The following is a 16,565-nucleotide window of genomic DNA, read 5'->3' as shown; positions in this document are numbered from 1 at the left end:
AGAGGTTATACATATGTAAAACAGATCCTCCCAAGTGCCCAGAAATAAATGTCTTAATGTGTTTTTTTCCCCCATGAGCCACTATATAACAGACATTTTGAAATTATAGAAAAGAATCTTATAAATCTTTGGGATTTTTCTGAGGATACAATAGTCTGAACATGTTCTAAAATACTCCCAACTTTCCCAAGGTGGCATAGCTACACAATTCTTATATGTGATTTTATAAATCAGTTTAAGCTAAGGCATTATCATTCACCTAAAACTTAGCTCTCAATGTCGTATGCAGTTCCTGGAGTAAGACAGGATATATTAGGAATCTAGATGGATGGCTGCGGTTCACCCATGTTTACTTAGTGGAGAGTCTTAGGGATAAAAGGGAAACTTTTAAGACCTCCTAGTTCAATCCATTTTGTAGATGAACTAAAATCCCAAGAATGTACCAGATCTTTAGGATTATCCAACATGGGAACAGTGTCCACGGCACTGGCCCCAGTTTCCCTGGTTCTTGTACCGTCCCTGTGCTGGGGTGCTTACTACAGATGTGAATTGGTTTCAGTATGATCCTGATTCACTTAAGCAATTGTGAGTGTGCTGCCAAAGAGCTTATTTTATTCATTTTAAATCCCAGTTCTGCGAATTAATGGATAGCTGAGTAGAGCTCTAATATTTAATACTCTTTTGAAAAGAAGGGACAGAGTCGTACTATGAAATAAATGTGCTGTTCAGAAAGTACTCAGATAACATTTTCAAAGTTAGAACGTCATCAGTTTAAAAGCTAAACAGAACTGCAAAAATCATTCTTAAGCAATGTAGTTACTCATCTTCCTTTGCTTGCACCTTAGCAGGGGGAATGTGGCTACCTCTCTCTCTCTCTCTCTCTCTCTCTCTCTCTCTCTCTCTCTCAGTGATACTATGGGAGTCCTGCTGGTAATACCAGAACAACCTGTATACAAAGCTAGACAGCCATGAGCAGTCCTCCTGGGAAAACCAATGGTACCTTTCTAGGCTCTTCGAGTTGAAAGCAATTTGAGAATGTCTTGCTCTTGTGTCAACTAGTTATCGACTTTGCTTTATTGCTGCCCATCCCTTCTACTTCACTCTCTTGCTTCTTTTTTCTTTTTTCTTCTTCCAGGTTTACTAATTTTATTGCATTTGTTTATGGAAACTTTTATTGTTAGGGCATTTAAACACTGCCATCAAGATCGTCAGTGGTAGGAAGTCAGGATTTTGCAGTCACTGTGGTTGCATTGGGCACTAGCTAAGAAGGCTCAGAAGGAACTTTGTTTTTCTCATTTATTTCTAAATGATATCTTGCTTTAGAGAAGAAAACATGGCTTAGCTCTTCTTAGGTCACCTGAACCAAAATATGGTCTTTTTATTTCTTAAACCTGCTATATTTTAGATGAGGCAATTACATATCCCATAGAGAGTCCTGTCATGTGAAACAGGTTTATTTTTTCATTTAGGAAGCTTTGTGTTTATTGAAATTCTGCCAGGGAATTTTTTTGAGGTATGATTTAAAAATCTGCACCCTTTAAGCAAATTATTGGCTAAGCTCCACAGACATGCTTATTTTCTCTTTTTTAGCTAGTTAATAAACCTAATTTTTTCTCTGTCCTCAAAGTGATATTATCAGTAAAATGCAAGAACATTTCCATTAGATTCTTCTCTCTTTCTTTCTTTTAGGCCAGTGATTCTTATACTGGGTGTATAATAGTGGGTATATAATTTTTAAAGAAAAAAAAAAAGCCTGGGCCCATGGACTCATATTCTGATTGAACAATTCTGTAGTAGGTCTGGGTATCATACCACTTGAGTAAACATAAGACACTCACCTTGAGTGTGGAGAACAAGGGTGTCCTATGAGGAGAAATACATGCAGACTTAACTCTGGGCTTATTGAGTTAATAGCATTTTGCTTCTTCCTCTTCTCAAATGAAAACACCACAGTGAATCTTCCTCTCTCTGGTGACTGGATCACTCACAGGATGAAGTTTCTAGAAATCAAAGCGGTTGGGAGCATGGAAAAAAATAAGAGTAAATCAGGTGTCGACCAAAAGAAACAAGCAGCACTCTGCCCAGGGTTATGTCTTTTATGAATGTTGCCACCCTGCAGCTTCTTCAGCTGCTGCTGCTTCTGATCTACAAGTACACACCTCTCACCAAATTATGTAAATGAGCTTCTCACTCTCCTAGGCCTCTGTAGGAGACCGCGTGGTATACGTGAGGACAGATGTCCGCAGAGAGCCAAGCTCTGCCACTCATTAGTTACTGAGCTCCTTACCTGTGTGCATGCTGTAGGTCAGGTCCACAGAAACAGACTCTGAGACAGGGATTTGCCTGGAGGGTATTAATTGCAGTGCATTCTTGGAATTAATGCTTGGGTGGGAGGGAGGGAAGTAGAATCAGGCAGATGCAAGTGTTGAACATGTAATCAGTTGCAACCTAGAACATGGCTAAGCTTTGGGGAGCTGTGGAGCTGGAAAGGTTCTTCACAGTTTCCCTGAATTAGGGGAGAATAAGGAGATTTAAAGGCCCCCATCAGCTAGTTTGGATGTGAGGTATCCCCAAGAAAGAAGTATTACCTTTGGCAAAGTGGCTCTTGTTGGTAGTTTTGCAACTTGCCAAATTTGTAAATGTCTCAAAGGTGAAAATTTGAGGGAAAGACTTAGAAATGTCAGCCACCAACACTTCCAGTGTTTCACTGGTTGGGGGAAGGAGTTGACCTGAGAGGCTGCCTTGACATCCCCTAGAGCCCGCCCCACTAATATCCCTTCACTTCATGTAATCCATTTGGAGAGCAGCTCCTATGGAAACATGTTACCCTCTTTTCTTGGAGGAATTTACAGGGAAGTTAGTAGGATGAATTGCAACCCCTGTTGTTGAGCCTGATTTTCAGATTACGACTGATACTCACCCTGTTTCCTCTAACCACCTAACCTGTCTCAGGCTGGGGTCTTGCACTTGCCCATTTATCATCAAAATGGAGCAAGGGTGTATCAAGAGACACCCAAGTGTCCAGATGCGAAACCTATTCTTCCCCGTTACTGGGAGAAGCCCACCTCCCAGTGAGCAAGGCCAATTACACCTACAGGGAGGGTGGTCCCTTGGTGCTGGGAGTTCAGAGACAAGGAGAGAGAATGAACCTGGTGCAATCACCCTGCTCTAGGAATGGGAGGCACACAGTCCACGAGTGGGGCAAGTGAAAGGAGGGGTAACATGGACATGCCCACTCTACCCCTTTATTTCCTGGTTTTGTATACTCTACCTAACCAAGGAAGCTCTATGGCATTAGATGAGGCATTTCTCTCTAGTACACAGCATTTCATAAAGCAAGTGGAAATGGGCTCAGAGCCAGAGGACTCCAGAACCTCCAGCAGTTGAGGAAGTGTTTCAGCCCTTAGGGTGAAAGTGGGGTGGGTAAAAGTGTCACACTTACAGATGCCTAGAGGAATAACCTCTGAGGTTTAATTGAGATCGTACCTATTTTCTTTCTACTATCAGTTTTTTGTTTGTTCTAATATATCCGACGTTTTAATAATAAACATACAGTAGTCGAAACTATTAATTTTTTTGAGCGGACATGAAGTATTTCTTTAAGGAAAAATATAGTATACCACCAGAACGATTCCAATCAAGATAAACATGTAAAATATAAGCAGGACATTCTGTTAATCTTAGTTTGTCTTTCTGACCCCAGAGGGATTCCCAGAGCCCAAGAGCATTCCTGCATCTTGATAATATAATAAATATCACAGAGTATATGATGGATACAGAAATCGATACTGTTTACTTTTCCCTTATAACTTTGGGTAGAGAAGGGGCAGTTCCCTTTTGAGTAAAATATATAAACAAATTAACACAGAAAATTTTATTCAATAATCTTATGTAGAATAAATTATAGATACAAATTAATTGACAGTGAGGACAATTTAAAGCCATGGCATTATTGGTCTGAAGAGGTTTGTATGTGACTGGTTATATTTTTTAGGCCAGAATTTTCCATTTGGGATGCTGGCTGAAAATTCATATTCCTGGTTCCAACACAAAGAGATTCTGATTCTGTGTACTTAAGACTGAGCCCAGAAATCGGCATTTTTAACCAACATCTCAGGTAATGTTGATGCAGGAAACCTACATTCTGAACTTCAATAAATAATAACTTCAGTAGCCAAACAGTAGGTTAAGATCAGTGAACTGTTCTGTAGTCTTTTAAAAATTTTTAATTATTTAAACAGATGTTTACAGAATATAGATTGTGATATATTTACACTAAAGCTTCTTTTTTATATCACATGCAAAAAGTATTCTCTATTATAAATTAATGGATCCTGTGTATTACTCAGCCTGAAGATTCCTAAAAGGAATTTATTCCATCCTTAGTCAAGTGCCTTCCTGGAAATCAAGTTCTGCCCTTCATCGTCAGACTGTTTCTTCGTAATAGGTTCTTGTCTCAACTTAAATATCATTTCTTTAAAAAGCACTTCCCTGAACCTCTGAACTCGGTTTGATTTTCCTGTCAGATGATTTCTTGGCGTTCCATGGGTGCTTTTTTTATGGTCATCAGAATTGCAATTGTTTGTTCAACCTGGTCCACTGACAGCCTGCTGCGTCGACAGGCTTTCTCTCTGGGAGCTCATGAAAATGGGCACCGTTTGGCTCCAGGCTTTAAATTACCCCGCGCCACCCTGCTTCTCTTGTCTTCATTCATACACACTCATCCACCTGGCCCAGAAGAAATATTCTCTGTACTCTCTTTTAATAGATGATTAATATATGTTGAATTTCTAGATGGAGACAGAAACAGACCTGATCTGATCTCTGTTTTTCCAGGACAGTCCAGCTTGCGCACAAGGGTGATGTCAATTGTATCCTTTTAGTTCAGGCTTAATAGCTGAAGGGCTATTTCTCTCTTTTTTTAAAGATTTTATTTATTTATATGACTGAGAGCACAAGTAGGCAGAGTGGCAGGCAGAGAGAGAGGGAGAAGCAGGCTTCCCACTGAGTAGGGAGCCTGACACAGGATTCAGTCCCAGAACCCTGAGATCATGACCTGAGCCGAAGGCACATGCTTAACCGACTGAGCCACCCAGGTGCCCCTGAAGTGCTATTTCTCACCTGGTACTTTTAATAACAACTAAAGAGATACTTGTGATTCTATAAAGATGCCAGAAAGGATTAGCTAGACAAACATTAAATACTCAGGGACAGTATTTGAAAAGAGTATTTGAAAACAAATAGTTATCACAAATTACAAATAATGTGTATACTTACTGTGGTTTTAAAGTTTAACCAGCAGCCCCCCTTACTAAGATCTTATTAGTAAGCATAAGAATGACCAGTTACTGTCTGTTCTCCTCTTGGACTAGCCCCTTTTCTCTGTTCACCCTCCTACTTCCATGTAATCTCTGAAATTCTGTGTTTCTTCACATCTGGTATCTTTGACCATGCATTGGCCTCTAACAAGTCACACTGGACTAATAGAATCCTTGTATCAGAATTGATAAGATCGTATACAGTGATTCTCTTTTTAAATTATACAAGCATCGTTTTCTCCCCCATACGTAGACTCCAGAATTATATTTCTATTAACCATTATTGTTTGTATTTTTGAATGCACAAGGCAATGCAATGCAAATGACTTCAGGAAGTATTTGGCAAACCTGCTATGCTATAACCCTCTGCAACATGACCTGAATGCCTTCTCGAAAATGCCTTGTACAGAATATCCGTGCATGTCTTAAAGATAGCCTCTTCAATTGCCCTGTGCCTCCCTGGTAGTTAGTAACCTCATGTTTTGCCTAATGTGAGGACAGAAAAAGAGTGTTGGACTGATTATTGCCTAGAAGCATTCAAAAGAGTTTTCACATAGGTTTTATCCACTGCCCAGTGCTTCTCAACTCATCTGCAGTGAAGAGCCAAGTTTTTCTTGCTTATTTGCAAACTTACTGGTTTTTAGAGAACATAGAACATACTTTTTTATAACCCCCTAATAATTTTGTAACTATATGAAAAAATGAATTACTTAGAAAATTCAGTTCTCATTTTTTCCATTGTTGGGCTCAACAGACGTTAAATTACTCTATAAAATGACTATGAAAATTGCTAAAGCTTTTCTCTCAATTTTCTGTACTTACCTCAATTTGGACAGATGGCACCCAGTCCTTGGACCCCATGTTGAGTACTGCGTTAGCCTCCTGTAACATTTTCTGCTCAACTGGCCCCCAATTAAAAAAAAGCAAGATTGAAAATTAGCCTCTTGAGCAAAAAGCTTGATGTTTCCAGGGGTTTGCTTTTTATCTGCTTGTGGTTGACTACTGGGAGTTTAGACCGAAGTGAGCAAGGTACTACGGGGGAGCCCTGAAGTAGAGAACATGATGTGCTCACAATTACACTGGATGAGGAGTGTGGATCAGGAGAAGTTTTGATCAGTTACAATTTGACTCAAGGCGGATTTCCTAAATTGTTTGAAAGTTCCAGATGTGGCCTGGAGACAGCAATCCGAGAGAGGATGAGATGAGCGCTGTGGAGATTTCTTTAGGGAGGCACGTGTAGCTGTGTGGAATAGAGAATGGTTTTCTGAGTTGTTATCACTGGGTCCCTGATGACAAAGATGCAGCTCTTAGTGTGAAGTTCTGAGTAACCACGCCATAGGCATAAATGTAGAACCATTGCAAATAAAAGCAAGATTCTCCCCCGCTAAGGGATGCAGATAATTCTATTGTGCCCCTATAGGTGAACTTATAAATATGGATAGAAAGTTACATTTTACAAACTACTTCCAAATGCATTACTTCATTTTATCCTCACTTCAACACGCAAGCCCAACTGTACCTTTATGGATGCTGATTTATAGCAGATGAATGAACTGTGATTTAAGGGTGATCAAGGCATCACAATAAAGGGCAGAGCGGAGATTCAGTAGCCATACTTCTGGCTCCTTTGCCCTGGTGACCTAGCAATTGTACCTCTCAACTACTAAGTAAGTAAACTAAGACCTTAGAATGCATGTTCATTGCCACTGAATTAGTGTGAACTTTTTCTGAGGGGAAAAAAAAAATCAAAACAATCTGAATAGTTACTCCTTTTTACCTATTGTTGGCTAAAAAAAATAAAGAAACGAGACCTTATTTTGACAGTTTTAACCTTACCTAAGCACGTCCTGGATTGTATCCCTTTCCTGTATTACTCTATTTGTCGTAATTAATACCTTTACTTTGTAAACCACACATCTTCATCAGAGATGCCTCACAAGTAAATTGTGTTCCATTCCCCTGGACCACAATGATAATTATAAATTAGAAATACTTCAAGCAGAAAGAAATGACTCATACACTTGTTTTCATCTATAATGTTTCTTCAACAACTTGGTAATTACATGGTATCCAGTGGCATGTGGAAAATATCTATTAAAAAGCATAATGAGAAAAGAAAACTTGCATGGAATGTGTATATACAAGTGGTTATATTTCTACCAGTTACTGTTAAAATCTGCCCTCTATACTTAAAATTTTAACCTTGGGAAATTTAGTAAATCACATGAGTTCCAGCCATCTGTAATGTATTTTTAAACTTTAAAAAATCGGGAATTTGTAATAAGTAAGCCAGTGGTAGGAAAGTCACCTTAGAAATCCTTTGCTAATATTCAATATAAATAATTCTCAGATTGATTAACATGCTGCTCAGACATCATTACTCCATTTTTGTACACAGATGTAGTAGTAGTATGAACTTTTTTATTTTTGTAGTAATGATTTTTGCATTTTTCTTATTCAAATGTTCATTAAAAGGAAAGTTGAATATAAACTCTAATTATTTCCATCGTCACCATATGTAGATCAGTGAGGATCACAGAGACCTTTGTTGACTTTAGTTTTATTTTTTAGTATCAAAGCTTTCATGATAAACCTATCTCTTTCCAAATAGCTTCATCTTACGTCTAGATTTACTCCATTTTTTGTCACATGAAAATTCAGTATGTTACATTCAAAGTACAATCCTGATATTATAGTGCTTTACCTTAATGAATTGTGTTCTACTATATCACCTCAAGTAGTTGTCACAATTGTTCAATGAAATCCCAGTACAGGTATTTTTTAATTCCATTTTGCAGAGGGGGTGACTAAAAGACAAGGTCATCAGTACGATCAAATAACAAGCAGAATTTCAGATGTTGACAGAGGGAAGAAAAGTTGATCAACATATTGACTTGATTTTTTTCTTAGCTTAGTCTTTGCTAAACAGATTTATTCACCATTTTCAGACTCTTCTTTAAGCAGATAGATTGACAGTACTAGACCAGGTAGTTCATATCAGGCCCTAGTTGATTAAATAGATGTAAGAAAATTGTTAGAACTGCGGTGCATTGATCTGTTTTTAGTTTTGGTCTTTATAATCTTAAATTAAGAACTAAATAGTAGATTTAGAAAGTTGATCAAGGACATCGAAATTCTTCTGTCATAGACCTTCTTCCAAAGCTCTATAAAACCCTCCACCAGCACGTGTGTGTGTGTGTGTGTGTGTGTGTGTACTACTGCATAAAACTCAGGAAACAGGAATAAGAAAGCATGTCTGCCCCTATAGGGTTCTGTCTCCTGGGGAACACAGATGTGTAAATGTGCAAGTTCAGAATAATGAGCCAAATGTTACCATGGGCATTCAAAATGAGATAGCTGAGCTCTGTTTAGGCAGGTCAAAGGTTTAGGGAGAACAATCCAGAGATACGGGATGTTTTTGTTTAGTTTGTTTTTTTGCTAGATGCTATTAAAACTTAAAAGGTTAGAAATTGAAGGAAGACAAGCACTACTATTTTACAAAGTGGATTATAAATTTACTAAATTTAAGACAATGAACTATTTATTGAGCATGTGGAATACGGTGATATAAAAAGAACCCGGCTCATAAGGAGTTTAGAAATTAAAGAAGGGGATGGATGAAAACAAGCCAGATTTTCAATATAAAGCAGAATTAAATGCATCCTAACAGAGAAATGCAAACAGCATGCCATGGAGGAGCGGCGCGAAATAGGAAGATTGTTAAGACTTCAGTACAAGGGAGCTTGCCTTAAGCTGAGCTGGATGTCAGTTGGTAGACAAGATGATGAAGGACTTGTGCTGAAAAGGATGGTGCAGATTGCGGTGTTCGGGCAGTGTGGTCCAATATGCCTGGAGCCTGGAGTGCCTTCTAAAGAGCTACCATAGGGCTACATGGAGCCCCATGCTTAGAATTTGGGGTAAATCCCTAGACCATGGGGAGCAACTAAAAGTAATTGATGAGGGGTATGATAAAATTCAATGTGCATTTTAGGGAGATAATTTCTGACAGACAGAAAATGGAGAATAACTGGAGAGTTTTATAATGGCTCTAGTGAAAGATTTTAAGATTCCAAATTCAGGTTCTTGCTGAAAGACGAAAAAGAAAGAGTTGCTCTATTAGAGGTAATGAGTAGGTATTCTGTCAAGCAAGGGATGATAGAGCCATCGTGGATTACTAAACAAACTACAGGGGCACCTGGTGTCTGATTTTGGCTCGGGTCATTATCTCAGGGTCCTGGGATCAAGCCCCATGTCAAGCCCCATGTTGGGCTCCCTGCTCAGCGGGGAGCCTGCTTCTCCCTCTCCCTCTGTGGCCTCCCCCTTGCTTGTGCTCTCTCTTGCTCTCTGTCAAATAAATCTTTAAAAAAAATAAACATACTACATTTTAGGGGCATGTAAAGGGTGCTTTACATTTTTGGCCTGTGTAGCTGATGAGGAGTCTTAACACAGTGTGACATTTCCTTACACTGTTACCATAGACGGTGCTGTCATAGTGACATAGAGGGAAACACATGATTGCATCTCCTTCTCTACTGATTCTTTTGTCTTGAGCTAGACCCAGCTAAGAGGTGTGTGTGTGCTCCTCACTGTTTGTGTTTATTTACATAATAATAATAATAATAATAATATAAACATTTACTTTGGAGTCACAACAAATATTTTGAAGAGGATTTAGGAATCCATGCAGTAAAGGTGAGTTTTGTATGGTGATTAATGAATCAAGGTTTTGTTGCTGTTATGGTTTAGGTGAATCACAAGACCACATTTACAAGGGTATTTGTGAATGAAATAGACATAGCATCGTAAGCTCTACTCTGCCCAAAATAGGAGTACAAATATTTGTTTTCAATTGTGTATTTCATTTATTGTTTATTCATTTGCCATATGGTGGGACCATAGAATGCTTGTTTATTTTTTACTGCACAGAAGTTTTCACTGTGGAGAATAGTGCTTCTCTGCTCTCTCATAGTCATTCACAAAGATGGTGTGTACCTGTGAATGTGTGTGTGTGTGTGCATGTGCACCTACACAGATGTGTTTTACTTAAGGTCGCTATTAAGTAGTTCTGCACTTCCAAGTTTTTCTTTGCTGAGCATTTTTTTTCTAAGCAGGGAAGTATAATAGTTTTTGTTAACAGCATGGGTTTCACTCTGCCTATTAAGATTAGAGTATTAGTGCACATAGTCTCAGATTAAATGTCTGAATGCATCTGATAATTAGGTATCCATCTTAGCATCTCAAAGGTGGTCATCCCCTTTTAAATACAGATGCTTACACTAACCTTGCAAGGACACTCAAAGCAATTTTCTGCTTGTGAATTCTGGCAGTGATTACAAGCATAGTGATGGTCCTAGCTGGTAGAAAAGTGTCAGTGATGGGAAGGATGATGAATTTTAGGGCTCCAGAGACAGAGGAGTGTGTGTGTGTGTGTGTGTGTGTGTGTGTGTGTGTGTGTGTGTGTGTGTGTGTGTGGTGGTGGTGGTGGTGGTAGTGGTGGGGAGTAGAAAAGAAGAAACCCGATCTTCAAATGATTGGAAAAACAAGCAATATGAACCTTTTTTCCCTTTGAGCTCTTATGCTGTCAGTGATGGAGATCAGTTAACAATACCACTGAAGATCAGCTCAGGATTTAATGTGTGTCATGTATTGAAAAGGAATGAGTCTTCTCTCCCTTACCTGGATATTATAGGAGAATTGTATTACCATGGGATGGAAACAGCAATTAGTTGACAGGAATTAGTTAAATGAATCATAAGGGCTGGTTCTAAAAATGGTAGTCCCTAATGAGACTTAGAGACCTAGCAAGCCTTTGATTAAAGACACAATCTGTATGTCACTTAAGTATTTCTATGGTCATTGGATCGTCCTCTAATGTTTCACACCAAGGTCAGTGGTAGTGTGTAGACTCTTCTAACGCTGAGAGGCATGGATACAGTGAGGAGGCGTGAGGAGTGTAGCCATGAGAAGTATGTGGAAGGGTGGGGCTACTTGGGGGTGTCAGCAGCTTAAAACAGCTTGTTTTCATCCATCATCTGCACTTGTCTCAGGAGTCAAGTTTTTTGCATTGTGTTGTTGAAGGTGGCAGAGTGTTTTGCTGTTCAGTAATGCCAAGAAAGGACCCTTCTGTCAAGTCATAAAAGGTGTTGATGGAAACCACTCAAAGCACCAAGCTTCTTTAAGACTTGGGGGTGATCGGGGGTGGAGGTGCATGCACCCTTCTTTCTCTGAATTGTCCTCTGCTGCAACCTTTAATCTCCCCACCTCACGGGACCACAGATGTCTCCCTCCAGAGGCAGGATCTTATTGCAGAAGGTGGAGATCTAGCTTTCCAGCATCCCCTGTTTTTCATTATCCTGATGCAGCCACAGAGCACTGGGCACATGACCTCAGGAGAGGCACTCAGCCTTTCTTTACCTTAGTTTCTTGATCTGTTAATAGGTATAATGAATTCATTCAGTGTGAGCATGAAATGAGTTACTATTTAGAGAACATCAAGAATAGTGCCTGACACAGAGGAATCACTCAAGTAATCCAAACTATAGTGATTTTCAGCTTGCTTTCTTCTTCGAGGGAGATATAGATGCGACAGTAACCCTGAGAGTGACTTAAGAAAATTAGGCAATTCACCATATTTCAAGAACGCAACCTTTGCAGATGGGTGGGTCAACATGCAGTACAGTGATCCACTAGATAATTCCACACTGAACAAATCTAAATTATAACTCATGCCGATAATTAATTTTTTTGTATTACTGAGCCCTACAGAAACTAGAGGGGAAATCAGGTCCCTAAGTATTCTAGAGCACAGTATAAACAGAGCTGTTACAGGATGGGGGAAGAACCGCTTACAGAAACCTCGGCGTAAGGAGCGGTACCCTCCACACCTACCACGGAAGGAAGAAAACGTTCTACAGTCACCCCTCCGCAAGTCGTTGCCCATATTTTCTGTTTGTAGCACCTCGTCTTTTAAAGAATGCAAACCTAGTTCTGTAGGACAGTGAAGAGCCTTTATTATTTGGTAAATTGGGTTTTTGCTTTCGTCTTACTCGAAGTCCAGATGATGGTGGTTATTAAGGATGAACGATCGTGGAGATGACAGATTGAGTCCTGTGTTTTTCAGGTTATGAAGTTCAGGAAAATGTGTAATTATGTCTGAGTTTCCTTAGGCTCCTCTGTTCAACATAATGTTCTGACATACAGCAGGGACAGTTCCAGATACGAAATGCAAATCAGTACGTGCTGGCCCTGCTGCCGATTGCTGGGGTTAATCATGCAAATCTAATGCAGTTCTTGGTATTTCAAGAAAGGTTTGAGTTGAAGTCTCAGGCACATACTGATTTAAAATTCCTACTTCAGAGAGCAGTGTAATTTTTCTTGGCTTCAAATTTTAAAATACAGAACAGGATCTGGAGGCGGATTTAGTGACTGGACATCCATCCATACTTGTTAATCATGAAAGGGGCTGGGAGGGAAGGGTGTCCTTAAAGAATGCGGGAGTTCTAAGCATATTAAATACTTTATTAGATCTAAATTTGCAAATGTTCTATAGCAAGTCCCTTTGCTTGGAATAAGATCAAATCAACCGATTATACATGATTACTGAATGCTCTGTTCAAAGAAGATGGCTAAAACTGTCAAGGACAGACCAAATAAAAATTAACACCACCACAAGTTCCTAACTTTGGGAATGATAGAAAATACCTTTGGAAATGAGACTGTTTACAGGAAGAAATGAAATTGTCTTGCTCACAAGTGCAAGCTGACACATTCTAATAGCCTTTCTGCTGTGCACAATAAGCATCAGCTTATCTTTCCAAGAACAATAAAATTTCCTGTACTGCTGCCTGACATAAGAATTATTTTTACATATCTCCATATCGCTGACTCTCTTGTAAGTTAATCTCATCTCACATGAATTTTTCACCAGCTTCACTCTGATGTTGATAAAGGAGATGGTTCCATCAAATACATCTTGTCAGGCGAAGGGGCAAGTTCCATTTTCATTATTGATGAGAACACTGGGGATATTCATGCTACCAAGAGGCTGGATCGGGAGGAGCAGGCCTACTACACGCTCCGAGCCCAGGCCCTGGACAGGCTCACCAACAAGCCTGTGGAGCCTGAGTCCGAGTTTGTCATCAAGATTCAGGATATCAATGACAACGAACCCAAATTCTTGGATGGCCCATACACGGCGGGAGTCCCCGAAATGTCTCCTGTGGGTAAGTAAAGAACATGCTGCTTTGGCAGTGTCTGATTTCAGGGGGTCTGTATTTAAAAGGAGATCATCATAAGTAGTGAAAAAAGATCACCTTAATGTCGGTAAGGCAATTTCCTAGTGAGGGTGAAGGGGAAGTTTGAGATGCCTTAAGATCCAGTGTCCAAATCTAATTATTCCAATCGTTATTTTATATCAATGGAAAATTAGGAAAATTTTCCTCTTCCACAGGGATCTCAGTGTCTTTAGTACATTACTCATGTCTTACATTTCTTTTTCAGTGTAATATTTAATTAAAAAAAATTGATTAAAACTACCCCTAAGAAGTTAAAAAAGAAAATCCTTGCAGATATTGGCCTGTGGTAATCTTTTCTTTCTCCTGATTAGTATTAATGATTCACTCTTCTAAGAATCCTTCTGGGGCCAAGGTATCAGGCAGCCCATCTAATGTTTAGATCAGCGGGTCTGTTTGCTTGTAGAGTAGGCTTGAACCCACAAATGTCCCTCCATATGCCACCACTAATCTTTTTGTAATTTCTCCAGAAACTTAGATGCATGAAAATTTATATTGGATTGATAATAATGGCAAAGTGATACTCAGTTTGAGATATATAAAAGAATCATGAAGGCTGTTATTATTAAGAGGGCTTTTCACATTGCCCCATTACTGGAAAAATAGAAAGTAAAGTACTTCCAGTATATACTTTATTTCTATCAAATAATGAAAACTCAGTTTTAAACAATTGATTCACATACCTTTGGAAGAATTTTCAGCCGGCATGCAATTTTAGATGATCTTACAAAACAATAAAAGAAATATGGGGCTTAAATAGACCAGTTGATTTATATATTTATTTCCTGTCACTTTTAGTCCTGAAGTAAGACAGTTATTTAAAGTAATAATTGAATTTGCATTTTAACAGGCAGACATTTTACCCAACATGATTTGTTTTATATTAAATAAAGGTCACTTCATTCATTCCAGCATTCAGCCCGCAGATTGACTATATTAGGAAGTGGAATTGCAAAGATGTGTATTCTGTGTGCCGTTTTGGGGAGCCACAGTTTGGTGACCCTAAATTTCTAGCAGACAGGAGAGTGAAAATTATTTAGGGCACCCTTGCTCTGGCCACTAAAGAAATAGAAGCAGAAAATGAACCAGAAGATTTGATGCTTGTGGTCCAGATAAATTCAGAACCACAGAGGCAGCATCACACTGTAGTTAGCTTCTAAGTGAGCATTTCTTTGACCAAACAGGCTTATTCACACTTTCTCAATACTGCCTACATCTTCAGTGCTGTTTGTTGTTGCTTAACAACAAGAACAACAACTAGGGGGACAGCAGCCACAAGATTTGCAGGTTTTAGAGAAAAGAGAAGGTCCTCCCCAAAGTAGTAATGTTTAGAAAAACAGGAACTTTTGAGGTGTGTTTGAGCAATTCAGCTCAACTCCATCATTTTCATGTGGGCGTGCTGGGCATTCTGCATTGGCTTGCTATGGTTTCCCTTTGCTACACACAATGTAGCCATGCAAATTGGATTAATGTGAATTTTGTTCTTTTAGAGGCTAAATAATGACACTGTAGTTTTGGTTTCAATTGTACTGCTCTGATATTAAATGGCATGATTATTATGCAAGTTATATTAGTTATTTGATCGATTCCAACAGGTTCAGAACTTTTTAGAAATGATTTTCAAGTGCCTTCAGGATTTAATTGGCATTAATTGAGAATCAATTTTGGAATAATATCGAATTTTGAATACTAAGATCAATGGATAACTACATTAAATATGTTATGTGGATCTATAGTGAGTTGGAGTTTATCAAAGGGTTTAATTCTAGCCAAATAGTTATAATGGCCACTAAATAGTATGGCATATACAACAAAAACATTCAGTGTTTAATATTCAGGGCTGTGTTTTTCATTGGATACTAACCTCAAGATTGAAAACACACTAATAAACCCTTAGGATAGTTCATTCATTTCCAGAAGAGCATAGATAAGCATGGACAATTTAAAGTTTTTTAAAAATATGTGTGTTATGTGTGTGTGTGTATGTATATGTATATATAAAGCAAATTTCTTAGTGAACACTTTAGAAAAAATTATATACAACCAAATTTTCTAAAGTAGTTTTGATTATTTTGTTTAAGGCACTTGCCTTTTCAAATGAAGTAGGAAATCAATACTTAAGCATGTCACCAGAGTAAATATTTCTGTAAAGATGGTACATTGTGGAGAAAATAGAGAATATCAATGCCATTAATTTTAGTATTTTAAAATAATCAAAATTTAATTTTTAAAAATATTTTTTAATATGCATCATTTGCTGTTTGGTCCTACCAGGCTTCTGCAGGGCACAATCAACTAACTCTGTCAAATACAAAAAAAAAAAAAAAAGAAGAAAAAATCAGAATTTAAAAAACAGTGCTCTAGCTTCATAACATGCACCCACTTTTAAAGAAAATGGGATTGGTAAGGAAAATCATAGTGTTGAAAAGACAATAGATTTGTAACAAGATGGACATTAATGATTCTAAGATTAGAGGACTTAGGGAAATCTCTTTAGAAATATATTGATGAGGGAGGGGGTGCCTGGGTGGCTCAGTCGTTAAGCATCTACCTTTGGCTCAGGTCATGATCCCAGGGTCCTGGGATCGAGTCCCACATCGGGCTCCCTGCTCAGCGGGAAGCCTGCTTCTCCCTCTCCCACTCCCTCTGCTTGTGTTCCCTCTCTCGCTGTGTCTCTCTCTGTCAAATAAATAAATAAAATCCTTAAAAAAAATATATCGATGAGATATTTGATTAAAAATATTTTCAATAAATTATTAGAAACAGATTAAAACCTTGGAAGAATACAAAAAGAAAAAGACTTTTCCATTCCCATCAATAAGACATAAATGATAAAATAGCATGTACTTAAATATATAAACTAAGTAAATGTGAGTAACATTTTTAAGATTCTGCTTCAAATGGAAATAAAAAGAACACATCACAGTAAATGCTTTCCATGTGGAATAAGTGAATA

General features: G+C 38.4%; 1 protein-coding gene across 1 annotated transcript in view; it reads left to right on the top strand.

The window, feature by feature from the left end:
• The window catches only part of CDH7 (cadherin 7), a 116,010-nt gene that overhangs the window by 28,763 nt on the left and 70,682 nt on the right, over positions 1-16,565 (top strand). Inside the window, exon 2 of the mRNA XM_028102955.1 lies at positions 13,246-13,540. Within this exon, the coding sequence (XP_027958756.1) occupies positions 13,246-13,540 (295 nt within the window). The remainder of the gene's footprint in view (positions 1-13,245; positions 13,541-16,565) is intronic.

The sequence above is a fragment of the Eumetopias jubatus genome, unplaced genomic scaffold (genome assembly GCF_037043125.1).
Source record: "Eumetopias jubatus isolate StellerSeaLion01/CBP00866 unplaced genomic scaffold, mEumJub1_p1.0 scaffold_16, whole genome shotgun sequence".
Classification (NCBI taxonomy): domain Eukaryota; kingdom Metazoa; phylum Chordata; class Mammalia; order Carnivora; family Otariidae; genus Eumetopias; species Eumetopias jubatus.
Note: the sequence above shows the minus strand (reverse complement) of the source record. Positions and strands in the feature narration are given on the sequence as shown.